The sequence below is a fragment of the Mastacembelus armatus genome, chromosome 23 (assembly GCF_900324485.2).
Source record: "Mastacembelus armatus chromosome 23, fMasArm1.2, whole genome shotgun sequence".
NCBI lineage: Eukaryota > Metazoa > Chordata > Actinopteri > Synbranchiformes > Mastacembelidae > Mastacembelus > Mastacembelus armatus.
The window spans coordinates 5609206-5636819 of record NC_046655.1 but is presented as its reverse complement, the minus strand read 5'-3'; the positions used below and the strand labels follow the sequence as shown (position 1 = coordinate 5636819).

Below are 27614 nucleotides of genomic sequence, written 5' to 3'. Positions count from 1 at the left end.
GACGACTCTTTTACTACGTAAACATTATTCAGCCTTACAAATGCAGAAAACAACAGCTAAATGTGCAGGAACTACAAACCAGTTAAAAACCAAACTGTGGTGACTATATGCCAGTATAATTTACCCACCCTTCCCTTCGTGCTTCCTGTAATTAAAATCTAATTTGATGGTCCACTATCTTAGTAATTAAGTTTATCCTAGCAGAGCAGCGATAGGCAACACTATCACAGAGTTGAATCACACAGCTGACATGATTTGATATGGTGACAGTAATAAATTGCAGATTAATTAATAAAGTTAAGGTTTTTTGAATTATGAATGTGTCACATAATTTCACTGTTTCTGTACTTACTACATGCAGGGATATTGTTCAGCTATGACTGATACAAGTGATAATGTTCACTGGTTGACTTAATGAACACTGACTTAACTCTGGAGAAATATAGAAGTGGAACTTGTGTAAAGTGTCAAAGGAGAACAGTATATTTAATTAGAGGCTTCTTATTTTCCACTGGAGAGTGTGGCAGTTAACAGCTGAAGAAGACCACACAGTTTCAGTAGTCATTTGGTCCTTGCTTATAGAGAGAACACACACACACATACTGTACCTGAAATGGCCTGGAGACCAATACCAGGAAGACCACACATCACGTGAACACGCAGGAGAGACTTGGTTTGACTTGGAACATGGACTCTTTCAGCAGTCTTAGTTTTAATAGACAGCAGCTGGTGTGAGGAAGAATACCCCCTTTTTTCAGCAGCTCCACATAGAAACAAATATATGCATAGAAGGTATCCATGACGTTTTTGCTGGACTGAGGAATGTTAAAAGCACGGGAGAGTCGCCAGGAGAGCTTAACACATATCCATAAAGCTTTTTTACTATCAGTTGTTTTTCTGTCACAGTTATGAAAGGTGCTGTCCATCCCAGCTGTTCTGTCAGTCCTGGAGCTTCACTGTGATCTGTCTTGACTAAAACGAGTCATTCCACTGTGCTTGAAAGGCCAAATAATTAGACTTCCCTGATACTGATCCATGATAAGCAACTGTGAAGGATCACTGTTTTTTATTGATTTGTTTTCAGTCTGGGACCCACAATTTCAGACTCCAGACTGAGGCTGGACCATCCACCCAATACTTCATCTAGTTATAATTCATTTTGATTGGTCGAAGGCCAGCAGTCCATACTCACGTTCATGTCTGCTTTGTGATTATAAGGAGTTGGCTGTCAGTGGACTCCATCCTCCAGGGAGCCCTTAGTCTCCCAAATCTTCACAGTGCGGTCACTGTCAAAAAACACACCATAATAAAAGAGATGCCTCAATATCACATTTCCATTCCAAGGATCATAATGTAGTGCAGAAATATTAGCATGAAAATATAAATAAGTGTTTTTTATGACTCACTCGGAGGCAGTGAACAGTTGGCTGCTGTTGGTGGCAAGGCCATTGATGGGACTGTCGTGTCCCCGGACTTCGCCGAGGGGCGCCAGAGAGTCGGCGTGCCAAAGGCGCAGCAGCCCTCCTCTGCATCCGCTGAGCAGCACCGGGGAGCCTGGCACCATGCCCAGAGCGCTAACCCAGTCTGGTTGGGCACTGACAGCCTGCTTTAGGAAACAGCCAATTAAACAGGTTGTTCCTGCTCATATAAACTGAAGTCTGGGGAATTTACATTTGACTGCTCTTAAAAGTACATGCTTCAGTGGTATCAGCTTACCTTGAGTAGTTGCCTACTGGCTAAGTCCCACTTCTTGATGAAGAAGTCTCTGGAGCTGCTGTAGAATACGTCTCTATGGACGGCCAGGGACTCCACGCCATCCTGGTGGGCTGGGTCAAATGTATGACTGGAAGTGATGCTGCCTTGAGCACCTTCTGCCACCTCAAACATCTGGAAAAACACATACACTCACAAAACAGCTGGTTCTTGTGTGGTTTATATCAAACATGAAAATGGGAAAATCATTATCTCCATGCGTCTGTGTCTCTCTTACTTTAATATGATGATCTTTGGAGCCAGTGAGGACAACATCCTGGCCATGACCTAACTTGTCAACAGTCAGACATGTGACAAGTCCCAAATGGCCAGTCAGCTTCCCCGTGGACGCAAACCTAGAGGAAGAAAGAAGAGGAGACTAATTCTGATCAAAGGAGAAAAGGAGATTCATTCAGTGTATTAACTGTCTACCTCTGACAGACAGTTTATTCAACTAAAACTCCAATCTCTGTTCAAACGTACTTGCGCAGGTCCCACATGCGCACGGCGCTTCCAGCAGCAGCGTAGAGAAAGGATCCAAATGGGTTGAGAGCAATCTGGTGGATCTGACTTTCTCCTGGCGGGATGGATAAACTCCTGACAGACGAACAGGTGTCCCCTGAACCCACCTGGCCTGACGACCTGATTCACACAAAAATGTATTAGATCCTTACTGATGCGTTACAATGTTAAGCTACAAAGAAGCAGGCAACAGGTGACCTTACGTGAGCGTGCGGATACACTTGGCAGAGTCTCTTATGTCCCAAACTTTGATGTAGGCAGTGGAAACAGTGAAAACAAGGCTGGAAGTGTATCTGAAATATAACAAAAATAATAATAGACTTATACTACTTATACTAGACTTAATACTATATACAGTGGGTACGGAAAGTATTCAGACCCCTTTAAATTTTTCACTCTTTGTGTCATTGCAGCCATTTGCCAAAATCAAAAAAGTTCATTGTATTTCTCATTAATGTACACTCAGCACCCCATCTTGACAGAAAAAAACAGAAATGTAGAAATTTTTGCAAATTTATTAAAAAAGAAAAACTGAAATATCACATGGTCATAAGTATTCAGACCCTGTGCTCAGTATTGAGTAGAAACACCCTTTTGAGCTAGTACAGTCATGAGTCGTCTTGGGAATGATGCAACAAGTTTTTCACACCTGGATTTGGGGATCCTCTGCCATTCTTCCTTGCAGATTCTCTCCAGTTCTGTCAGGTTGGATGGTGAACGTTGGTGGACAGCCATTTTCTGGTCTCTGCAGAGAAGCTCAAGTGAGTTTAGGTCAGGGCTCTGGCTGGGCCAGTCAAGAACTGTCACAGAGTTGTTCCGAAGCCACTCCTTTGTTATTTTAGCTGTGTGCTTAGGGTCATTGTCCTGTTGAAAGGTGAACCTTTGGCCCAGTCTGAGGTCCTGAGCACTCTGGAAGAGGTTTTCTTCCAGAATATCTCTGTACTTGGCCGCATTCATCTTTCCTTCAATTGCAACCAGTCGTCCTGTCCCTGCAGCTGAAAAACACCCCCACAACATGATGCTCCCACCACCATGTTTCACTGTAGGGATTGTATTCGGCAGGTGATGAGCAGTACCTGGTTTTCTCCACACATACCGCTTAGAATTAACGCCAAAAAGTTCAATCTTGGTCTCATCAGACCAGAGAATCTTATTTCTCATAGTCTGGGAGTCCTTCATGTGTTTTTTGGCAAACTCTATGCAGGCTTTCATGTGTCTTGCACTGAGGAGAGGCTTCCGTCGGGCCACTCTGCCATAAAGCCCCGACTGGTGGAGGGCTGCAGTGATAGTTGACTTTGTGGAACTTTCTCCCATCTCCCTACTGCATCTCTGGAGCTCAGCCACAGTGATCTTTGGGTTCTTCTTTACCTCTCTCACCAAGGCTCTTCTCCCACGATTGCTCAGTTTGGCTGGACGGCCAGGTCTAGGAAGAGTTCTGGTCATCCCAAACTTTTTCCGTTTGAGGATTATGGAGGCCACTGTGCTCTTAGGAACCTTGAGTGCTGCAGAAATTCTTTTGTAACCTTGGCCAGATCTGTGCCTTGCCACAATTCTGTCTCTGAGCTCCTTGGCCAGTTCCTTCGACCTCATGATTCTCATTTGCTCTGACATGCACTGTGAGCTGTAAGGTCTTATATAGACAGGTGTGTGCCTTTCCTAATCAAGTCCAATCAGTTTAATTAAACACAGCTGGACTCCAATGAAGGAGCAGAACCATCTCAAGGAGGATCAGAAGAAATGGACAGCATGTGAGTTAAATATGAGTGTCACTGCAAAGGGTCTGAATACTTATGACCATGTGATATTTCAGTTTTTCTTTTTTAATAAATTTGCAAAAATTTCTACATTTCTGTTTGTTTCTGTCAAGATGGGGTGCTGAGTGTACATTAATGAGAAATAAAATGAACTTTTTTGATTTTGGCAAATGGCTGCAATGACACAACGAGTGAAAAATTAAAGGGGTCTGAATACTTTCTGTACCCACTGTAAATATAAATACTTGCACTATGTTACTCCTACAATACATCTAATATTGCTTTAATGGTATACTAGTACCTGACTGAGACAACACTGCTGGGATGATCTGCTAAGGACATGATCTCCTGACCCGTTACTAAGTTCCAGACTTTACACGTACGGTCTGAAAACACACGTCACATGACACATAGCATGCAATCACAATATAGACATACAGAGAGGCATTTTCAAGAAACGACGACGGTCAACCATTTTGTTTTACCTTTAGATCCTGTGAAGAGCAAATCATCTGTGGCATCCACACACAGAACAGGCTTGGTGTGCCCCTCTGCTACATAGACACACTGAAATTTGACCCCACGGCTGTTTTTAGGGGCCGTCACAGGGTTGATCACACCTCTAAAATACATGGCACATAGTGATTATAGTTTCCATTTACTGTTCAGTTAGCCACTGGTCAGCTTTGTAGACTTATACTACAGTTGATGAAGAATTTAGTCCCATTAAACACTTGACTTGTAATAAATAATCAAGAGATGTGAATTACCTGTGACCGTCAAACGCAGGCGACTCCTCCAACCTGACAAAATGAAACAAAATGAGCCAAGACACTGCATCAAAGCCCGCCATCACACAGGTACAGCTAACATGACTAGAAGCAAAAAGCGGTTGTGTTGAACAGTGGTACTTCTCACGTACAGTGATTTGTAGTCACTGGATTTAGTTTTGGTTTCTGCTGTGGGAACTGGTGCTGTGTGTGTAGCTGTTGGGATGTGTGACACTGTGGGTCCCTTTTCCTGCGTCTTCCTTGGGTTGAGGGGAGAACGTTCCAGTTGCTTCCTCTCAGTGGGAGACCTGGATCCACAACTACAGAGAGTAAACATGTGAGGAGTCATTTTGTACTTTGGCTCAATAATGAATATAAAAATCTGCTTCAAAATGCTGCCTTTTACACTTACATGCCAGCTGGTCTGCCAGCCAGTGCAGATGGGAAAACAGTTTGCTCGGGGTCAGGGGTTTGACCCTGCATGTCCGCCAGCCCTTCCAGGCACTCTGTGAGGGGTAGCAGAGGGGCCGAGAAGTCTCCAGTGGGGGAATCACACGACACATCACCACTGCTGGCATACAGCAGCTCCATCTGGGTGGTGGTCCGCCTGCGAGCCTGAGGCACCAGAATCGTTTGGCTCAACATTTAGCTGATTCAGAAGTTAATGGACCAGTTGGTAATGAGTCTATGTCCTATAAATAACTACTGTGAAATGGAAAAAGTTGTAGTTCCAGGAGGTAAAATATGAAATACTGAAAAACGTGTGGTAGTCACTGTTACTGTGACTAAAACACACAGCAGTTTCAACAAACTGAATGTGAAACAGTGAACATCTTATTCGTAGAGTGCACAGTACAGTACCTTACTTCTCGGTCTGGATTCACCACATAACTTCATTAGATCTGATGCCAGTGTACTGAAACAGAGTCAGGTAAGCTCAGTCAGTCACAGCAGCGGTTGGCATCTGATATATAGAACGTAACATACGCTGCTGCCCACAATATGACTTTAGGTTTGTTTAATTCTCTATTGCATATAAAATCAGTTTCCCAGCCCTCAAACTTACCCCATCCCAGACTCATCTTACATCTCATGTTGGGTTTGTCCAAAAACATCCGCTCATTGTAAAAGTTAAATGTGGCATAAAAACATTTAGTAAAAGTTTGAACATAAGTGCTGTTGAGTTGTTAACCTGAGAAAAGACATACTGTGAGTCTTGATTACCTGCCCTCTGTGGCTGGACTGTGGGTGGATTCGTCACTGCTGCTGTCATCTCCATTTTCTGCCCACAAACAAATACACATAAACACACACACAGACACACAGTCCAGTTTCTCAGTGAATGTGCAGAGATTACATATGTTTTTATTATCAATATAAAATATTTGCTAACAAACAGTATTTTCCAAAAAAAAACAAAAAAAACAAAAACAAATGATAAGATCTATTCAGAAAGCTAAATATCACAGGCTTTAGTTTTAGAAGTCAGGAGGATAATTGGGTGTCATCAGTGGACTGTGAAGCTATAATGTTGGAGAATTGGTCCTGTGTAAAGGAAGAATGGAGAAAGCACGAACGAGGCAGGAGGATACGAACACAGAAATGCAGACACACAAAAGGCTGCATACACACGACTTTAGCATTGAACCATGGGTTTGTACTGCTGTTTGGTTTTAGTGGCAACAACCTGGGTAACTGGGACTGACTAGCAGGTGGGGAAACCTAAAGAGAACACATTACGCACGTTACTTCAGCTTGGTTAGTTTTACAAGCAGCGTTGATGCACACAACAAGGCTTTGTACTAAAAAACTGCAACTTTAGTGCTGAGATGTTTAAATATATTCTAAAATTAAAGTCTCCCCTCAGAAATCCAAACTAATCTTGATGAGGTTTAAGATACTTTATTCCAGTGAAAATCATTTGCAAACGATTTTTTAATTTTAATTTAAAAAATTGTTAGAATGAGAAGGAGCTCAAAGCAAAAAGCTAAGAAAATTTACTTGAGAGAGTTTTTGTATTTACAAGGGCTTTTTCTAAGCACCTTATTACTACAAAACATCCAAAATGTAATTTTTTGCACTGTTGCATAAAAAATACAAAAAATAATGTTCCCTCCTGACCTTTAAGTTCATTTTAGTGCTGTAGCTTTTTGGACCTAGGAGTAAATTTAGGGTAAATCTTGTAGTGTGCACGTACCAGAACAGTGACACTGTTACGAACGTCATACTCACCTGGTGAGAGGTAACCTAACTCTGAGTTCACAACAACACAGAGAAAACAGACAGAAATCAAATCAAAATCAAACCTAAAGATTAGAAAAGGGGCTAAGCTTTATTTTACAGGCTTAAAGTTCAGATTCATTCAGGGAAATTAACGATAATGTGACATTGTCTCTAATAATTAATCCCATGACCAATTCTCTTTAAACACCTACTGAGAAAACGCAGGCCTGAAAATAAAGTGTAGCCATGTGGTGAAGAAAACAGGTGACTATGATTGTGCTTGATGTGCTCACACTGGTATCGTTCTGTAGGCCTTTCCTACCTTGCAGAGCGCTGCCCAGCAGGGCGTCGAGCTCTGGGTTGATCTCAGCTTTCTCCTTCAGCATGTGGAAGAGTAGCTGGTTCTGGGTGGCACTGTTGATCTCCGTCTGCTTCAACCTGCCCTCCATCACCTTCAGCTGGGAATCCTTCTGAGCCGCCTGCAGACCCTGACAGTGACCATACATAGGCAGACAGGTTAGAGTAGAGTCTGTTTAACTGTTTGTGCATCTGCAAACATGCTCCGACCTGGAAATATCTCAAAAATAAGACGACGGCAAACGATCACACAGACAGAAGGCTTTGTGTTTTTCAGTTAAATATACTGCTGCTATTGCTTCCACTGCTTCATTTGTTCTGTCTCTCTGATGGGTCGCTGGGTTGAGCGCATTTCCTCGCTGGACCAATTAGGTTTCATCAAATCTAATCTTATCTAATGTAATTGAATCTTAATTTAATCAAGTTGTTTCATTTAGTCTCATTGAATTTGAGCCATGAGTATGAAAGCAAGATCAGGATGAACAGACAAATTACACAAGTTGCCACAACAACACAGGTCAACAATCAATGCTCAGGCAAACACAGACAGCACAAATTTAAAAGAAATACGTATCATGTATAATAAAAAATAAGGAGAGTGCAGTTGATCTATTGCGGCTTAACATGCAGGGAGACACTGGCTCATTTTTTATGTGAACGCAAACAGCAAAACTGTAATAACATTAACACACAGAGAACATTAAGTCAGCTGATGGCAGATACCTTATTAATGGCCATGGTCATGAAATGGTCCAGAAGGAAGCGGGCCTCTGATAGGTTACAGGAACTGACCACTGCAGTAACATCCACCGTGTCTCCTTCCTCCTGCAGCCCAGAATAAAAACACATGCTGGCACTGTATCTGGTGGTCCCCCTAAAACTCAGCTTTGGTTTGCTACGTTGCAGCGTATGTTCAAACCGTCTTCCTCTATACATATACAGGCTTTTGATTGAAGAGTGCTAATGTTTTACAGCTACCAGTTTACATCTTCCTACAGTCTTCATTGGCTGAAGGTTGGAACTAGATAGAAGTTAAAACCTAATTCTAAACCTGCACTGTTTACACATTATCTGTTGCATTCAACAATACATTTAAACTTACACAACATTACAATAGGGAGCTACAGCTCATTAGTCACTGTAGCCCCATGGCTTACAAGTGATAAGTAATTGTACAGTTTAGTAGCAGCACCCACAGGATTTTGTAAGACACTGACAAACAGTCATCAGATAGCAGCAGGTAGCCACAGTGAACTTTCTGTTATTATTGTACCTTGTGACTGCTCATTTTGTTCCATTTAAGGGGCCCTGTTAGCGCCTGACAGAGTGAAGCTCCAATATGTGATGATGTGATGTTGTGCAAAGCAAATAATCTTCACATTTGACATTCATGAACTGCTGTTGAGTCTGGATTATGCTGTGCCCACGGCGGTTGTGCTAAACTGAGCAATTATTTCCCAAATGTTTGCCTGAAGGCTACAGTCCAGTAAAACTTGCTAATAATGGACAGTTGTGTGTGTGCATTCACAGAAATACTATAATGTATGAAGAACACAGTGGACATCATTATTGCATAACTGGCTACACAAAACAATAAAAACAATTCCAGAGATTCCACACCGCCTCACCTTGGCCTCCTCCATCTGCATGATGTTGGCCTGGCAGTCGGCGATGCTGTCATTGATGTAGTCGATATTAGCGCTCAGAGACTCCAGCTCTTCGTTCAGGGAGGCCAGGGAGCGGTCGGCGTCTGCACCCTCCACCACCATCTTCTCTCGCTTTCTGGACACTCGCTCCTTCCGCCTGGTCAGCTCCTCGCGTTGCTGTGGTGGTGATGGGGAAAAGGAAAAAGGAAAAGTACACAAGAAGAAGGGAAATCAATGGTTTCGCGTATAATTTTTCTGTTCTTCTTTTCTTTGACGAATCAGCCTTTGCACCGTTACCTTTAGCAGTCTGTTCATATCGGTCTCCATGTTGGAGATGGTCATCCTCTGCATGATGATGTCGCTAACACGTCTTTCCAGTGTCTGCCATTTGGCCCTGGCTGTCCTGGTGAGGTAGATACTTCCCATCCGCACTGGGGAACTCCTGAAGAACGTGATATCTGTTTTAAAATACTAAAAGACATATTTATTGTATAAAAACATACTGCAGATGCCATACCTGGCTACATTAGACGGGCTCACACCAGAGGTCGGCAGCCTCCCAGGGGTGGCTCGATGTGACGCCTCCTGAAGAGGTTCAGGTAAGCTCACTTTCCTGCTCACCTTTCCAGACACAGGCCTTACCTGCCGCCTGAGAGCTGTCACCTGATACAGAACAGACACAAAGTAAAAACAGGAAAACAGCTGATTGAAACTCAGCACTGTTGTCAGTACTGCTCTCTATGAAGTACTCCATCTTCTATGTGTCCCACCTCTTCATTCTTCCTGCGGAGGATCACCTCCTGTTGTCTCTTCTGGGCTTCCAGCTGCCTCACTTGGTGCTGAAAGGTTGGAAATCACAACATTTTTGGAAACCAATGTTTCAAAAGAGAATCAATGAATACAGCCTATATTTTCAGGGTAAAGTGTATATTTATCCTCATACTGTTATTATTGAGCTTATATCACTTAATTTGATTTAACTATGTGTTTGCTCATTTACAGAGTATGTCTCTGTGAGTGTCTCCATCCTTCTCACCTCAGCCCTGCGCTGATCTTTCTTCAGAGAGGCGATCTCCCTGTTCCTCCTGCACTCTGTGGCTCTGTTCCTCTCCTGCTGCTCCTTCATCTGGCGCATCAGCACCACCTGGTGGACAAACAACCCGGCACGGGATAAAATCATCCCCAATAGTGTACGTGAAGAAAAAAAGTTGGAAATGGTCAAAAGGGATGATGGTTTACCTTGGTCTTCTTCATCTCTGCCACATCCTGCTGCAGTTTCTTCAGCTGTTTCTCGTACTGCGACTGGTTCTTCAGCAGGCGAGCATGTTCCTTCTGAGCCGACTGGAGTTTCTGCAACTCTTTGTTCATGGAGCTCAGCTTCTTCTCATACTCTAGTTTGATCTTCTTGGCCTTTTCCTCTGTACCTGACTCCACTGAACCTGCAAAGAGCCAGTGTGTAAACTGCCTTTTACTTTTTTGGTATTTAAGCCTGAAGAGATGGAGCTATATTTCTTCATCTTTATCCATGCTTCATATTTACAGTGCAAAAAATGAAGCAGTTTAAATACTCAACAGACTGTAGGTGCCAGTGAAATTGGTTCATTACGTAGGTTAACTATGTGTTTGAATGTGTCTCTTACCTATGTTGTGCAGCACCTTGTCCCTCTCCAGCTGTGTGTCTCTGATCTTGTGCTGCAGCATCATCAGCTTCTGTTCGTACTGTTGTTTTAGGGTGTGCAGACGCCTCTGGCTGTTCTCCAGCTCGTCTATGAGCTTCTGCTTGATGGCGATTTCACAGGTGATGTTGGCCAGGTCAGCCTGGACATTCTCTACAGTCGTGGGGAAAAACAAACACCATTAGTTTTTATTGCTTGTTTATTACCAGGTTTGTCTCAAAGCTAATGTAGACTATGGATTAAGGCATCATCTGTCTTTGAACAAACTATATGTAATAGATTCTCCCGCAATATTGACTTCTACCTTTTTCCTCCAGTTCTTCAGAGTCAGACCCATCAGACGTCTCCTCTCCAGCAATGTCAAAGTCTTCCTCCTCTCCATTTGCATCCTCACCTTCCTCATGATCGCTGCCCTCCTGACGACGTAGCAGAAACACAATAAAAACACCAGTCTGATCACTAGCAATCTAAAAGTATAATCTATCAATTTTCCACTTACCACCTCTGCCTCTTCATTGGCTCTCTCCTGCTCGTTGTCTGGGACTTCTTCTTTGATAACACTAATGGAGGAAAAGCAAATGCATTAGCCAGCTACCAGCAATGACCTAGTTCTATCACTGCAGGTCAAATCTGGGCTGCACTTGAATTATAACAAAGATAGGTAAAGGGCACATGCAAATTATCACTTATTGGATCGGAAGCTGATGTGGAATCAGTGTTGAATAATGAATCACTCCACTGTGATTACATAGGGGGAAAATGTTATTTACACAAAGGGAAAAACACCATGAGTCACAGTTATTACCATCCACTTTACAAACATTTCACTGTAAGAAGGGCGGCCACACAGACACACAAGATTTGTTGACCAAATTCTACAGACTGGACTTGAAAAGACTAAAAAGTATTTTAATACAAACACTGATATTTTAGCATCTTTTCCCCAACTTTCATTTTTTTAAGTATGATGAGATTTGATCAACATCTTGCAGTGTAGGGTGAGGAGGAAAAAAGATAATTAACAGGAAGAGGTAAGTGCTGGTTAAAATATCTGCTTCCCTCCAGGAGGATAAAATGCCTTTAGGTACAGAAAAGGTTAGAGGTTAGTTAACACCCAGGTCAAAAATCAACTGAAACCCTGTCAATTACGTGCATTTCAACTCAAAAAGACATGATCTGCACTGCTGGGTCGGCCCAGCTGGTAATTGAATCGGTTTCAGACACTAGATTTGACTCAATCCTGGATGAGATGTAGCAAACCTGGCGTGTTCAACATCATGGTCGCGATTCTCTTCGTATCGCCTCAGTCTTCAGAGAGAGAAGGATGGAGATGGAGGCGAGGATAGTGAGATGTGGAGGTGAAGATGAGGCAGAGTAGGGAAACAGGCCAGTGAAGATGAATCAGGTGAGGGAATATAATAACACAGGGGGAAGACAGAGAGTGAGAGCGCAGCAAGAAAGACCAAGTAAGTGCAGAGACCCTCACAAACACTGTGTGTTCAAATAATGAATCCTGGTTATGGATCCTGCTAAGACAATTACCAGATCACAAACTGTTCACTTCTAATGGTGCTCAGATGTACAGAAGAGCAAGGACTCATTAACAAAAGGATAAGCGGTCACTGTGCTACTGCCACAGCTTATCAGACAACCATCACCTTTAATAATAATAAGAAACATCAAGGTGCACGCTGCTAATGCACAGAGCCAGGACATGATTACCCACAACTCCCCAGACCACATGCCCTCGCTGTGGTAACAGACAACAGACAATCTCTATTTTCTGTCAAAGATCCTGTCATTGTAAATCACCTCTGATGACAACCAAGGTCTAAAGTAATTATATTGTTTTTGGCAGCAATAATATGACTGTCAAAGAAACATTTTCCACAAATGAAACTTTCTTTCTCAAGAAACAATACGAGCAGATCAAAACTGCAGCAGTAACAACTCTCATGCAGTACCTCTTCTTCTTCTTCCTCTCCATCTTCCTGAGTTTCTCCAGGTTTTTCTTGGCCAGCTCAATGACGTCGCTGGCCTCCTTCTCTGGGGCAAAGATGGCAGGGGAGAAGGAGCCAGGGCCCCCGTACAGCGAGGAGCGGGTGGAGGCCCGAGACAGGTTCTTCCTGAGGTTCTCGTTCACAGCCTCGCTTTCGAGAAGTTTAGCTCTGAGGGAGGCGGAAAGTTAGTCAGTCGGTGTTGTCACGAAACATATTTAAGTGCAATGAACACTGTTTCATGTTTTTCACTAATACCTTAAGGCCTCTGTATGTGTAGATGATTAACACTGTGTAGATATTTAAAGAGTGACCTACTAATGTCAGTCACGTGTCTCTCTTTAACCATTTATTATGCTGAATAATAAATACTAAACTAAAAATCATATATTTAAAAAAAAAAATCATACCTGAGCTCCTCGATTTCTTTGATGTAGTTTTGAATCATGTTTCCTATCTCTTCATTGCCTTCGCCTGGAAAGAGAGGAATCACTTCAGCTTTAACACGGACTCAGATGTCAGGGATCAAATGAATAATCTTTCCATCAGACTCAGTTGTAGTCTGTGTTTAGGGCTGATTAGCCAATGTTAAAACCTTTTTTTTTTTTTTACATTACTTTGTCCTGTCATAGTTCTGACCTGCTTTACCCAGAGCCTGGTTGGCCTGGTCACTGAGGATCTGTGTGAGTCTGGCTCTCTGGGCGTCGATGGTCTCCTGCATGGCCTTCACCCTCACTCTCAGGTTGTTGTTCTCAGTCTGCAGCATAGAGTTCTCATGCACCAAGTCATTGATGCCCTCCATCCCGTCCTCACCCACCATACGCTTCCCCTGGATATCAGACAAGATAGTAAACATCCTGCAATAATCTTCTGCATCGACTTTATCTTCTAACCTCCGGCCTTCTCACCGTCCTGTACTCCATCAGCTCCATCTGCAGCCGTGCTATCTCCGTCCTCAGAGCGCTGATCTGCTGACTGGCTCTGTCCTGGTTCACCATCACCTTGTTCTTGATGTTTCGGGCCCGGTTGGCGTACTTCAGTGTGTTCAAGGTTTCCATGAAGTCCCGGTCAGATGGGCTGATGCAGGCGATCATCACTGTTTGACTACAGAACACACACATATATAACAAAGGTCAATCTTTGTGGGTGAATTTTACATAAACATGAACCCTGCTTTGAAACGAATGTATTTTTTCTAACTGGTCCTGTTTTATATACAAATGTATATGTTAATGTACTGATTCCATAATCAGGTTTTCTATGCATTAATCATTACAGTAAATTCAGATTAGTGATATATATTTAATATTTAAATCAGAACTTCACTCAACTTTACTTCTAGCACAGTTTCTAAACACGTGTAACTCTTATAGTATTAAAATACTATGTTCTTAGTTCAAGATTTAGCCCCACAGACCTGTTGCCACCTAGGGAGTCCTGTAAGAGCCGGGTCAGTTTGGAGTCTCTGTAAGGCACGTGAGTGGAGCGCTTACTCCTGTCTCCCAGGGCACTGATGACATTTCCCAGGGCAAGCTGGAAAGAAAGACATTAAATTGTGAGAGTTTAAAAAATACTTTAAAAAGGGCAGATTGTAATTAGAAGTTTGTTGGTTAAATCCCAGGACAGGCTGAAACACAAAATAAACAACACTTGCTCCAGACAGTGGTCGTAGCGTTAGTAAAAGAAATAGTGTAATTTGTTCTCTGGCCATCTGGGGTCTCTCTCACTCCACAAAAAGGAGCAGACACTGGTGAATGTTGACACTGTGTGTGGTTCTTTCCTTTTTATCACCCCAATAATGGAAAAACTCTGTCTACAGTAACATAAATTACCACACTGCTACATTACAATGAATTAAAGGCATATATACTATACACGACTATGGCTTATAACTGCACTGTGTGATATAAAATGTCCAATACAGAGTCAGAGTCAGCTGTGGTCTCAGTTTCCTCACCAGCCCACAGTTGATGGAGATGCCCTCTTTAGCTCTGTCTCCTGTGGCGCCAGTTCTCTTCAGTCTCTCAGAACCAGCCAGGTCCACAAAATGAAACTTGGCTGTCAGAGTCTCAAACTCATTAATCGTTGAGTCATTAGCTAGACGGTTGTCTGTTGCATTGTCCTTTTAGAGAAGGGGAAGAGCAGAAAATAAACATAAGTACAAGTTATTTTTCAGCCCGAGACACGATTATAATGCTACACTAAGAAACTGCAGCTAATGATCATCTCAATCTACCAAAGAGACCCAGGTCTGTGAGCGTACATACGCTGTTATCAGGAGGGCAAACTCGAACTTGACACAGGTGGATGGTGAAAATGGCGTGGGAGCGTGAACTCTGGACGTTCATCTGGGTGCTGGCGGTGGTACGAGACAAAGCGCCCAGCTTCAAACACTGCATCATCTATTAGACGAGAACGGCTATGGTCAGCTTTCATAGTAATGTTTTCCTTAGCAGTCAGAGAGAAAACTGTTCACTGTGAAGTTTGTGGATTATTTCTTTCGAGTCATAGGGATTGATCCTAAAACATATAACCTGAATTTTTCAATGCTGCAAACGACAAATGAAATTCATGATGCTGAAAGATGAGCAAATAATATCACTATCACAGCAGTGTGGTCATGATCCCCTGCTAAATCAACAATGGGTTTGGTGGAAAAGAGACCTGCTTTGTGACACGTGTATATGTGAAACTGAACCTCAGCTGCAGAAGTGACTGTACGGGTGGTGACCCCCACTGTGTAGATGCCCCCGTTGGCATCCTCGTGGATTTTGATGTTTGACTTCTGCTTCCTGGCCTCGATGTCTCGCGTCGAGTCGAACAAGTCCAGCACTTCCTCGTTGTACAGCTGCAGAGGATGTTAAATGAATGCAAAAACAGGTTATTGCAGAATACTCAATCACTGATACATCGTTAGGGCAGACATTTGCTTTCTAGCTCCATCTTTTTCCCCTCAGCTGCTTCTTCCCCATCTGTTCACAGCCAGTTGTTGGTGAGTAAAAATAAATCCAGGAGCTGACCACAGAAACAGACTAATGACAGTTTAATGGCTGTTGGGTCAACTGGACAGTTTAACGACCTGAAACCTGTACACCCTCTGCTGACCTTTGACCCCTTGCTGTCTGCAAGTTCTGGCTATGTCTAACTAATGGCTCTTAAGTGAAGTGCGTGTTGTGATGGGGTCAAATAACTGAGTGCAGATAAATGTGCATTCACACTTGATAGTCTCTGTGTGTTTCAGCACCTCCAGGAACTGTGCATTGATCTTGAACTCAGGAACTGGCCTGCCCTGCTCGGTGGCAGCCCGTGTGCGCTCCTCGATGCCTCTGAACAGGTGGTTGACGGCCCGGGGAATGATACCCAGCTCGTCCACTCCGATGTTAACGTCAAAGCCGGTTCCCATGGTGTAGGTCTTCCCTGAGCCTGTCTGGATGCAGAAGAGAAAACACACTCACGAGTTACAAAATGCTCTTATCATGTGTGTTTAGCGTGTTTTTCTACATTTCTTAGCCAATCTGTATTACCCAACCATTCAGCTAACTGCTCAGCTGTCTGAGACTCAGGGGTTGCAGTGAATATCTGAGTGTTTTTTCTCATAGGGGGGTCAGAGGGGATGGGGTGGTTGCCATGATGACAAAAAGAGGAATGCAACATTGAGCTCAAATTCACGTCACTCTTGTCCCGGCTGGAAAATGCACTGACAGGAGTGTGTGTATGAAAAAAGACAACATGTTTTTGTATGATTTAATCTACATGACCGCACCTATGCAGTTAGTATGTTTGTGCACTTGCTTCTTTGTGTGTGAGTGCATAAGGCTTCCACTGAGCCTGATGAAAAGCTCTTTGACAGGAACACAAGGGCCGCAGGAACAATGAGAGCAGAGAATAATGAGGAGAAAGAAGAGCAGAGGGGAAGATTAAAAAAAGGGAAAGTCCGACCGTCGTTGGTCAGAGACAGCGTCAGCTCCAGCAGGAGGGAAATGTTCCCTCTCTGAAAGAACATTTCTATTCACAGACCTCACCAGTGTGGCACCGCCTTCTGCTTTTTAAAATATTCTTACTGCAGACAAAGCATTGATGAATCAGTCTTTACCCCACTATAAGGTCCCCAAAATCAAGTCTAAAAGGATTAGAGATGTTGAGGCGTACAAAATTACAATGTCACTAATTTTAGTTTAAGTGAGGGCCTGAAACATTTGATTTAGGCAGAATCAGTTGATTCAAATTGAAGAGATATCATGACTTGTAGTGGACAAGTTTAAAAATGCCCTGGTTCCTACACTGCCCATAAACCCTCTCAAACTGCACGCCCCCAGACTGCAGGCTTTCTCTGAAACGTTAGTACTCGCCATGGCAAGCCTGAGATACCTGGTGACGACCTTTTGTAAAGCTCCTTCAGAGCAACAGAACATTACACAAATATCTTTGATGTGTTAAATCGATGAACTGCCCTTTCAATGTGACATTTAGCCATTTAGAATAATTCAAGTACATTTCTAATTAGCTTTCATTCAGATTTCACATATGCAATGATGTCAATATACATGATAATGCATGTTTACACTTTCTGAAGAGCAGAGAACTGTGGAGTTGTTAGCAGGCATGTTTCATCTGTTCAATGTCTCAAACAAATTTTTACTTTGGGTTTAAGGCAAAGCAATTCATTCCCACTTTGCTCTCTTTTGGTAATAAACCCGCTTTTTTCCTTTTCTTTCCCTCTCAAGAGAATCTATCAGAGCCAATATTAAGCAGCAGTGCTGAGAGCAGGTTGAAACATGTAGGCTGTTTGTATATTGACAGAGCTGGTGTGGCTGTGAGGCTTTTTCACTGCGTTATTACTTGTCTGATGATATGAAATGATTTGCTGCCATAAATCTCAGCAAGCTTCTGGAAGCAGATCCTTCCCCTTGGGCGATCCAAATTCACAACTTCAGCAAATGTGTGTGTGTTTGTGTTGAACAGTGCACAACCCTGTGTGTGTGCAGACCAACCTGCCCATAAGCAAATATGGTGGCATTGTAGCCTTCGAAACAGCCTTCAATGAGTCTCTCAGTGCAGTGGGTATAGATGGGATCCTGCTGGGTGTCTATATCGAAGACATAGTCATAGGTAAAAGCCTTGTCCTTACCCAGGACCACTTGAGGCTCCCCAGGCATCACATACGTACAAATGTGACAACCCTCAATCTTCTCTTTAGCCAGCTGAGGACGAATCCTGGAAGACAGAAAGAAAATTTTAACTGCCCACCATAGTTTTCATTAAAGCTAAAGCTATAATAAAAACATAAATGGAACTGAGCAGAATATTTTTTTCCCTGAGCTGCAAGCAGATGAGTGCTGCTACTGTGATATGTGTGTGTGTGTGTGTGTGTGTGTGTGTGTGTGTGTGTGTGTGTGTGAGGGGATGTGCAGTGCCAGTACACAGTACAGTGCCATCACTGTTCATAAGAGGAAAAGAGAGAGTTAGAAAGCTCTGGGTAAATAGTCCCACCCTGGATTTCATTACAGTTTCAGTCTGTTTGCTTTCATTAAAAAAACAAAAAAAACAAAAACAAAAAAACACACAGTGTTATTACATAATTTCCTCCCATGATGTACCTCTGTCTCTCATCACTGAACTCACTGTCCACCTGAAGAGCAACTGGAAATACTGACGGCAGACCAAGGAAACATTTGGACATATTGGAAGCACTCAAATATCAGAATGAATCTTTCCAAGGCTACAGACAAAATTAACCCAGAAAATACTAAATTGCAGTGAACAACAACGATCTCAGAACGACTGCTGTTTTTGCTCTCTGCTGGCAGCCATTACCTCTGTGTGTGTGTGTTTGTGTGTGTGTGTGAGCGTTGGATGCAATTTGCATTCTGTGTGCAGTGCTTGTGTGTACACTTTTCATGTGAGCTTGCCTTTCATGAGACTTTCACATTCATCACTACAGTCTATAGAAGCTGTGAATGGCCTGAAAGGGCAAGTCAAAGTGTGTGTGTGTGAGTGTGTGTGAGAGACACACACACACAGAATTAGTAGCAAAAACCCACAGGTGTGTGTGTGCGTGTGCGTGCATGTGACATCAGATCCCAGCTATTTTGCAGACACTCTCTGAGATTACAGCCCCGATGAGAAAAGAGCAGAGAGCCAGGGAGGGACCAATGAACAAGATGAAGACGACACACAGCCCTATCTCCAGGAACTGAACACCTGTACAGCTTCACCACTATCACCTTTGTGTTGTGAACAGAAACCATGATGGATTTTATGAGTGTTGCAGGTAAATCCATTTGGACTTTAGGAGTGGTCCCATTTTACACATAATAAGTAAAATATTGACTAGAGCAATGTGAAGTTTGATAAAAGTGCTAATGAAACTGTAAAAACAGGTGAAACCCACAGAACCACTACAAACAGAAGGTTTAGGTCACCTGAGGAGACTATGATTCAATAGTTGGATGGTTTTAGGGCATTACAGGAGTGAATCTGCATTAATCCCGTTGGCTATCTTCCCAAAAGTTGCGAGAGAGAGAGAGTCATTCCTGTAATCCTGTTTAACAATGGAGCCACTCATTGCTGCTTACAGCGAGGGCATTAAGTTACTGAGTTACTGTTCACTTTGAGTGCCTTCAAGAAGTGTAAAACACACAGACTCAAGAGATATCAAATTTTGAAAATTCAATGAGGTGCCATCACGTCAGTCAAATGGAACCACAGGAAAAAGCCTGTATTATTTTAGCCCTATATGATCTATCAGGTTGGGCTTGGCTTCACAAAACAGTGAAGAAATGTTTTTTGGGGTTTTTTTCTTTTTCTTTTTACGACCTCCCCAGGGTCTTCCATTAATAAAGGGACCAGGGGTGGGGTAAAGAGGAAAAGAAATATAGGAGACTCTAATAAGGGCAAAGAACGAAAGAAGACAGAGACCAGACATAATAGTTATAGTCAAACATACTATTATCTCTCTGTGTAATGATGGTTATTCACATAACAAGACCATCAAACTGAACTGGTTCTGTCTGTAAATTCTATTTTTTCCTCACCTGTCTTTTCCAGGAGCTAAAAGTGACCAAACATATGATTTTCCCTGTGTGTTGCTGTCAGATTAATAGGGACAACTTGTTTTGACCAAGACGAGACAATTCTGCTTCAGTTAAATATAACCAGGTCAGGGATAATGCAGATGTGAAGCAAGTCCTGCTGGTTTATTATTAGTGTGGCAGACTGACTGTAGCTATGGTTAGGCCAGTTTCACTCTGTGGTTCAACTCAAAACATTGACTGCCGTTCAAGCACTGTGGAGACCTACAACTCTAATCCACACACACACACACACACACACACACACACACACACACACACACACACACCAGTGGCCCCAAAGAGAGAGTCAAAACCTTTGTGCAATAATTGCTCAAAACAAAAATCTGCTTTGACAGTCTGAGCCTGTTTGGAGGGTATACTGGGAAGAAAAATATGTTCCAGAGTGAAGGGGATTAAAGGGTTGCCAGTTTGTCCACCAAAATCCTATATTATATATTTATATATTTTAAAGGAACAGAATCATGCAGGAGGACCCTTAGAGCAAAAACGATCCAAAAAGAGCAGAATAATGCAGTGTAGAAAGACACTATGGCACACTAGAACTTCTTATTTAAGAACGAAACATGCAACTTGCATCCACTGATAACTAGATGCTTTTGATACTGTTTGCTTAAAGGAATAAGAGATTGACAATTTCGAAAATATGTTTATTTGCTGTCTTGCCAAGAGTTAGAAGAGAGGATTTATGTCACTCTGTTCATCCGATATGCAGCTGATCCAGCAGTAAGAGATGCCTGACTGATACAGTTCAGAGATACAGTTCACTGAACTCTTACAGGGATGAAAGGGAGATGCATACACACATACATTATACACATACATATGTACCACACACACACAGACACAGACACACGCAGTATCAAAGAGACACACACACACAGGGCTTTGTCAGGCTTTCTCATTGTGACAAGTCCTGTTAGGCTCCAGCTCTCAGCCTCATTACTGCGATTACAGTAACAGATTCAGTGGACTACACACACACACACGCACACACACACACACACACACACACACACACACACACGCAAACCTAGATATCAAGCATGATATTGGAGATTTAAAGATCAGACAAAAGCTAAAAATGTTAACCAGCTTGAGAGTTCACTCTGCCACAATATGAGTTAAATGTCTTAAATGTCTAAAGGGGACAGCGACTGTTACATGCACATACACATATACAAAAACTTCTTAAATTATGACACATGACCATCCCTCTGCTGACCTAAATAAAAAGGTAGGAGGATGAGAAGAAATAAGAAATGATAAGATGCTGGTAAAAAAAAAAAGAGAGAGATGAGTCACTCCATCTCTGTGCTGCTGATCTCATCCTTCCTGAAACAGTCAATCAGGTCACATGCTGACATCACCCCTCCAGACAATCAGCCAATCAATTTAATCCCCAGTGACGCAGCTGATCACCCTGCATCATGACTGGTAACAACAAAGCCAATCGCTAGCCTACCTACAGTATATACATATAATCATATAATCTAATAAAGAATGATCAAATATTTGGTTAAATGTGTTTCACATCTAGCTGGCACAGGCTGCACTGAGTGATACAGCAGGAACATCGGAGCCCACAAGGCAGCAGACAACAAGACTCTTTTCTCCACAGTCACACTGCTGCTGGCGCACTGACTCATCATCTGACCTCATCACGTATAAGCAGATATCTCTGGATCCAGAAACACTTAATGAGACATTAGGTGAGATTTAGCATAACAAAACAAAATCCCATTTCATATTTTGAAAAAGAAATTTACTTGCGTTGCTCCAGTGAGACAAGATTCATATTTCTAGCTGCTGAGTACACAGTGTATGTGGAACATCTTTATTGTACAAAACATTACACAAAAGTGACACAATATTTCAATTCATTCATGTGTGTATGGCTGAAGAACACCTTCAGGTGTGCCATAGTGAATGAAACTGGTATAAAAACACGCGCACACATGCACACACACACACGCACACACACACACACACACACACACACACACACACACACACACACACACACACACACACACACACACACACACACACACACACACACTAACCCTACAGCTCCTTCATAACAGCTGGTGCACTTTTTCTTTTATATAATACATTTTTGTTGACAGGGGTCTAATCGGTGCCCTGAGCGAAATGATGGAGCAACAGAAACAGAAATGATGGAAGGATGGAAATAAAAAGTGACAAAGTAGACCTTATGCTTGGGGAAAAAAATGGCCCCGATGGCTGCACTGAGACTGTGTTTTTAGTAACAGTCTTTACATTGTCGAGCAGCTGGTGTTGTCATCAAGAGCCAATTCATTGTCCCACTCTCTTCAGTTTACTTCTGTAAGCAACAAGCTGAAACAAGCCCTCAGCCTGAGAGGCACACAGAGCAGAGAAATAATGAATAATCCACCTGACACGTATGCAGAGATGGACAGGTTATATCTAAATAGTAATTCTGTAACAGATTGAAAATGAAAATGCAACACTGGTCTGAGACACTGAGCCAGTTTTTTGCATCACCGTAAAGCAGTAAATTATTTATTTATTTGTGATTATTGCATTAATTGTCAATGAAGGGTACATGAGACTGATTTGACCGGTCCACAGGAGCTGAGAGAGTTGTATTTTTAACTCAGGCTAATGTGAAAGCAGTAAAGTAAGGGAGGAGAAACAGGATCAGAAGAGCGAGAGAGAAAGAAATGAAAAGACAAGAGAGGTAGTTCTGCTGACTCAGCATTTCCCCCTCCTGTCCTTCACATGGCGACTAACCACCGTCCATTAACAAGGTCATTGCCACACACCCCTCTGGCACTCACTGCAGCTTGATGGAAATATTAAGTTTTGACAAGGACAGTTCGGCTCAGTGATTCCACTAGTAGGAGTCACATGGAAACAATAAAAATGGGGAAAGGAAAAAACAGGCAACGTGTTTTTTTAAAAAAGACTTTCTTACAAAGGTAAAAGAAATGGAAAAGCAACAAAACCTGAGGTGGTTATGATACCAGAAAAAAAAAAAAGATATGTTTGGTTTTAAACCACATAAATACTAATCTTATATTCAATTAAAAATAAAATCAATATTCAGTTAACCTTTCTGTCTGGTTAGACAGAAGTTATTGAATATACCACATGGCAGCAGCTGGCAGATGGCTTGCAGCATGCTTTGCTTTGTGTGTCAGTTCACTTAGTTGGTTCATGAATATTTATCATGAATATGGCTGGACGGACACAGGCTTCTGCATGTGTGCACACACATACACACAAGGACAATACAGTGCTTTTGTATGAGGGCAACAGGCACACAGCCTTTACCCTCAAACATAATCCACAAAGGTCAAAGGGGATGGACTTTTCTCTGACAGGCACTCAGAGCAGCCAATGAGAGTGACACAATTTGGAGGTGGGGGGGGGCGTGAGGATCCTCATGTGTAGTTTGTATATGACAAATTCAATCTGCAATGCGCTTTGCATGTAATTAACTCTTTAAAACTTCATGGTGTAAATCTGTCTTAAATGACAATGACAATATGGGATTATGGAGAAACTGGAAATCAAATTTAAAAAAACAACTTAAATAATAATTATTAAGATTAGATTTAGATTTTGACACGGTTTTATCTTAATTCCACCTGATGTGTGGCAGTGGAAACATTGTCAAACACTAAAATGAGAATTAAAAAAAAAAAAAAGGTTTCAGGTTACCACTTTGAAAAGCATTCATTCTACCCTGTCTAATTAAAAAGGAAGAACTATCAGTGCTGAATTCAACAGTACTCATTCAACCTGAGTCCTTGCTGCCAATTCTGCCTGTCGGCTCTGAATTATTAAAGCTGCCCTTTAAGGGTATTGACAAACTAATAAGTTACTCGACTGACTCCTTGAAGCAAAGTTTGTGACATCACTGACTCCTTGGTTAAATCGTTAACTTCTCGTTCTTCCTGTTCATTAAATATGGATGATATGCATGGCTGTGTGAACACAGATGGGATGTTCTGTTAAAAAAAGAGAGATGTGGGACTCAGGACTTAAAACACACAAACACATTCACCCAAGGGACAGACCGGCGCATCAGCTGGCTCGTCCAACAAAATGATCCTGAGGTGCCTCATCTGTATGCTTTTAGGCATGAAAAAAAAATATCTTCAAAACCACAGCACGGTGCACAGATCTGATGTTTAAACAATCTTACTGGAGGGAAGCACACTTCTAAAGAGCAACCACATATTTATATTACATCACCTTTCCAGTAATTAATCAAAATGACTAAAAAAACTCCCTGAGAGGTTCTGTCTGCTCAAAAACAAGAGATGGGCTCAGGGTGAAAAAAGCATTTCATCACTGCGGATGTGTTGTGATGGCGGATTAGGGACTTGCTAACAGACAGCATTAGCTTCGCAGGCTGAGGCAGGCACTGGTTGGCAACCTGCTGGCTCATCTCTGCAAACACACACAGCTAACTAAACTATTACAGCAGGAGGAGAAGCTGCCAGTCAACACTTCTCCGTAAAGTCCAGGTTCACCCACAACTATGAAGCTCCAAAATAATTAGAATGTTGCCACGGTGACTGATGGAGCTGAAAACATCAACATGGAGCTGTGGATTGATGTTTAAAACTCAGTACAGATTGTATGCTTGTGTTTGGACCATTGCGTAATAGCAATACATTTAAGTAATGTAAATTAAAATGAAACTGAATTAAAATTGTAGTAATCTGCTTGTTTTTGGCCTTTTAGTTGCAGCTAACCTGTTAGCAAAACATTAGCACTGGTTTAAAAACATATTTGTGGCTACCATCAGACTTTAAGTTCAATATTTATTCTCCTTTTGGTTCTGTCTTTGGTCTCCATCAACTCCTAAATGACATTTCCAACTCTTTAACTGTTAAATGGTCCACTATGCTCACTAGCTAGTTGATAACTGTATGCCCTGTGTTTGGTGTTGTGTAGTTACCTGGTTTTCTTTTCTTACATAATCTTCAATCTTGCACCAGCTCTTTATCTCAACAGACCAACTTATTGAAACCCACTTACACTGCACCTGGCTATATGCAGGTATAATAACGATAATATTAATGATTGCTGCATCTTAACTTGTTTGGACAGTTCCAGGGTTGTGTGGTTTTGTGCATGATGGCTCAGTGGTGTCTCTTCCTGGAACTGAGCCATCATTAATGTTATAAGCTCCACCTGGGCTTTTGTTGCTAATGTCAACGCCATATGTCAGCTGTGAAAAAAGGCTTGCACTCTTTCATGCAAGGACAGTCTATTTGATAGAGACTGTCTTTGCACTGTACTCCCATTCTGTTAATCTTCTTTTATATTGATACAGGAAGATTAGAGGCTCTGTGATCTTACAGGAAAGGTCAGGAGAGTATTGGTGAGAGGAAGAAGCTTGTGTGTGTGTGTGTGTGTACTTGTAATTCTAGCATTGTGAAGACCATTTTGAGTATAATGTCATTGTAAGGACATTAAGGACATTTTTACTGGTCCCCACTTTTCACATTCCTGTTTGAGGGTTTACACTTGGTTTTAGGGTTAGACTTGGGTTTAATTTAGGGTAAGGGGACTGAGATTAGGCATTTAGTTGTGATGGTTAAAGTTAGGGAAAGCATCCATTGATAAGGGTCCTCACAAAGATAAACATACATCTGTGTGTGTGTGTAAGAGATTTGTGACCAAGCATTTTCAGTAGTCAGCTCTGACCTCAGATAAGTGCAGACTAGCTTGGTACTGCTGACTTGTACAATCTGAGCCTGACCCAAGACTCCATATCTTCTATTTATCTCTCATCCCAATGACCCAAACATTTAACTGTATGTTACTTTGAAGCCATTTTACTTGACTCGTATTAGCTTTTAGCTTAAAGGAAAACCTCTTTCACGCTATGGAGGAATGTAATCATTACATGATTTGCTCCCACTTATCTGTTTTGACAGCTTTTGTTCACATTTGTGTTAATTCATTTACAATTATTGGTGAGACACAAGCTCCCATTAAATGCATTATAAGAAAGAAAGAGCTGAATGAATGAATGAATAAAAGAATAAACCAATGAGTAGTCAACTGACCATCAATAGGACTAAAGGTGGGAACCCAACTAGCAAAGAAGACGACAGAACACTCCAAATAATTAATGAAGCCGGACATTTCAATGAACATACAATAGGAAGTAGTTTCCGTTCAAAAGGACAAGCTGTATTTGTCAGGCCATCGGCAGCTTGTATGTCTATGTGTGGTGATGTGTTCTTTTTTGTGCTGCAAAGCTTAAAACTTGTGTACAGCAAAGAAAGACAGCACCTCCATGCCCGTATTAGATTACCAGACAAATGTGATACTTAAAAAAAATGTATGGGATCTTACTAATTAGACTGTGAGTGTGTGATGGAATATACACAGAGATTATTTATTATCTATGAAGGAGTGAAACAGGCTGGTAATCTGAGTTAGCTCAGTAAACAAAGTTCTGGGTCAAAGTCTGAATGCATAAAAACATGAGAGGGAAGAGAAACATGAGAGGAACAAGCTTTTGTCCTTTCTTCCAGTGCTCCAGTTCACATGACGTTTCACACTACCTCTCCAAAACACACACACACACACTTACAGACAAGCACCTGCCCCCCATCATCAGCTGCTGCCCTATCATGGGGGTCTATTGACGTCTTTATTGATTTGTTATGTATTAATTGCTTGAGCTGCATCTGGGCTTCTTTCAGTCCTTCTGTTCCACACACACACACACACACAAGAAACACTCCCGAGAAACACTGACATAACCGGTGACCATAAGTGACAGTCTGGCTTTGGGGACAAGGGTCATATCAGCATGATACAGGGAATGAACACTGCCTGAAACACAACACACTCAGCAATACTACACAAAATGCAAAACATAAAATCAAGAGAGCCAAATGCAGTCAAACAATAAATATAATAATAAATATAAAGCAGGTAAGTGGCTATCAAAGCACTGTGTGTTTTTCTGTAGGCTTACACAGACTGTAAGGGAAGAGGACAGTCTAATCCCCCAGCACCTAAATCTTCATTCATAAATCCACTACATGTACATGCAGTGCAGGTATTAACAAAAGAAGCTCATCCAATGGTAGCTACTACTTTATAGTGCTTGTGTAAATCACACAATAAGCATTAATGTGCAGCTCCTGTACGTCGCTTCAAAATAAAAGCCCATTTACGCAATAAGGGGTATTGTTTTGGAGGGATCTGGGGATACTAACAGAAGATGGGCTGCAATTTAGCGTCTCTGGTAGATTCAAGCAGCTGTTTACATTCAGGATAAATTAGTATGTGGGTAAAGAGTAATACAGGAAGGGAAAACGTGCATGGTCTTAGCAGGTGTGACACAAGAGCATCTTAATAAAGGAGGGTCCTCCGGTGCATCCTTACCTCAGGGCGACGCGCACCGAGCTCTCATCCGGCCCGCTGCTCATGGTGATACCGGGTGGCCCGAGCAGTCCGCTTAAAAATAGCTTGTTTTCCCTTTTTCCTTATCCTCTTAGAAGACGACAAAGCCCTCCATACAAGATCCCAGAAAAGCGCTTCTATCTTGAGCTTCCACCGCCGCCGCTCTCACCGCCTCCTCTTGCGCAAAGGAGCCAGACGACGTAGCGACTAAACATGATTTGGTTTGATGGTTTCCATAATCGGGCAAGTGCCAGTCTGGATCCGGCGGCGGTCACCTCTCCACAGGCATCGTCTCAGTCTGCAGCCCGGGGAAGAGCGCAGCGTGTGCGGGCGAGGTAGAGGATCCACTTGGCGTGTGATTCCCAAGACAGAGGACGTAAGCAAACCCCTCCTCC

The 27614-nt window shown here is 42.2% G+C and overlaps 1 protein-coding gene across 1 annotated transcript; it reads right to left on the bottom strand.

The window, feature by feature from the left end:
• Positions 1 to 319: 319 nt before the first annotated feature.
• LOC113142132 (kinesin-like protein KIF21A) lies at positions 320 to 27614 on the bottom strand. The gene is made up of 36 exons (XM_026326961.2): positions 27202 to 27614; positions 17689 to 17911; positions 15942 to 16124; positions 15396 to 15545; positions 14965 to 15099; positions 14655 to 14819; positions 14115 to 14230; positions 13606 to 13801; positions 13337 to 13526; positions 13108 to 13171; positions 12665 to 12868; positions 11961 to 12008; positions 11200 to 11260; positions 11005 to 11116; positions 10665 to 10853; positions 10264 to 10463; positions 10061 to 10168; positions 9795 to 9863; positions 9542 to 9687; positions 9322 to 9466; positions 9007 to 9201; positions 8102 to 8203; positions 7344 to 7509; positions 6023 to 6080; positions 5660 to 5714; positions 5211 to 5413; positions 4951 to 5118; positions 4799 to 4831; positions 4514 to 4650; positions 4330 to 4414; positions 2478 to 2567; positions 2236 to 2394; positions 1991 to 2108; positions 1717 to 1887; positions 1407 to 1606; positions 320 to 1286 (listed from the first exon to the last, which is right to left on the bottom strand). The coding sequence occupies exons 1-36, from the start codon at positions 27243 to 27245 to the stop codon at positions 1229 to 1231; spliced, it is 4746 nt and encodes a 1581-aa protein (XP_026182746.1). The 5' UTR covers positions 27246 to 27614; the 3' UTR covers positions 320 to 1228.

Coding starts and splice junctions, on each gene's coding strand:
- LOC113142132 (XM_026326961.2), bottom strand. CDS start 27,245: ATGAGCAGCGGGCCGGATGAGAGCTCGGTGCGCGTCGCCCTGAG. Junction 9,202..9,321: donor ATATGAACAGACTGCTAAAG/GTAACGGTGCAA, acceptor TCACCACCACAG/CAACGCGAGGAGCTGACCAG. Junction 5,414..5,659: donor AATCCAGACCGAGAAGTAAG/GTACTGTACTGT, acceptor CTGGTGCCTCAG/GCTCGCAGGCGGACCACCAC.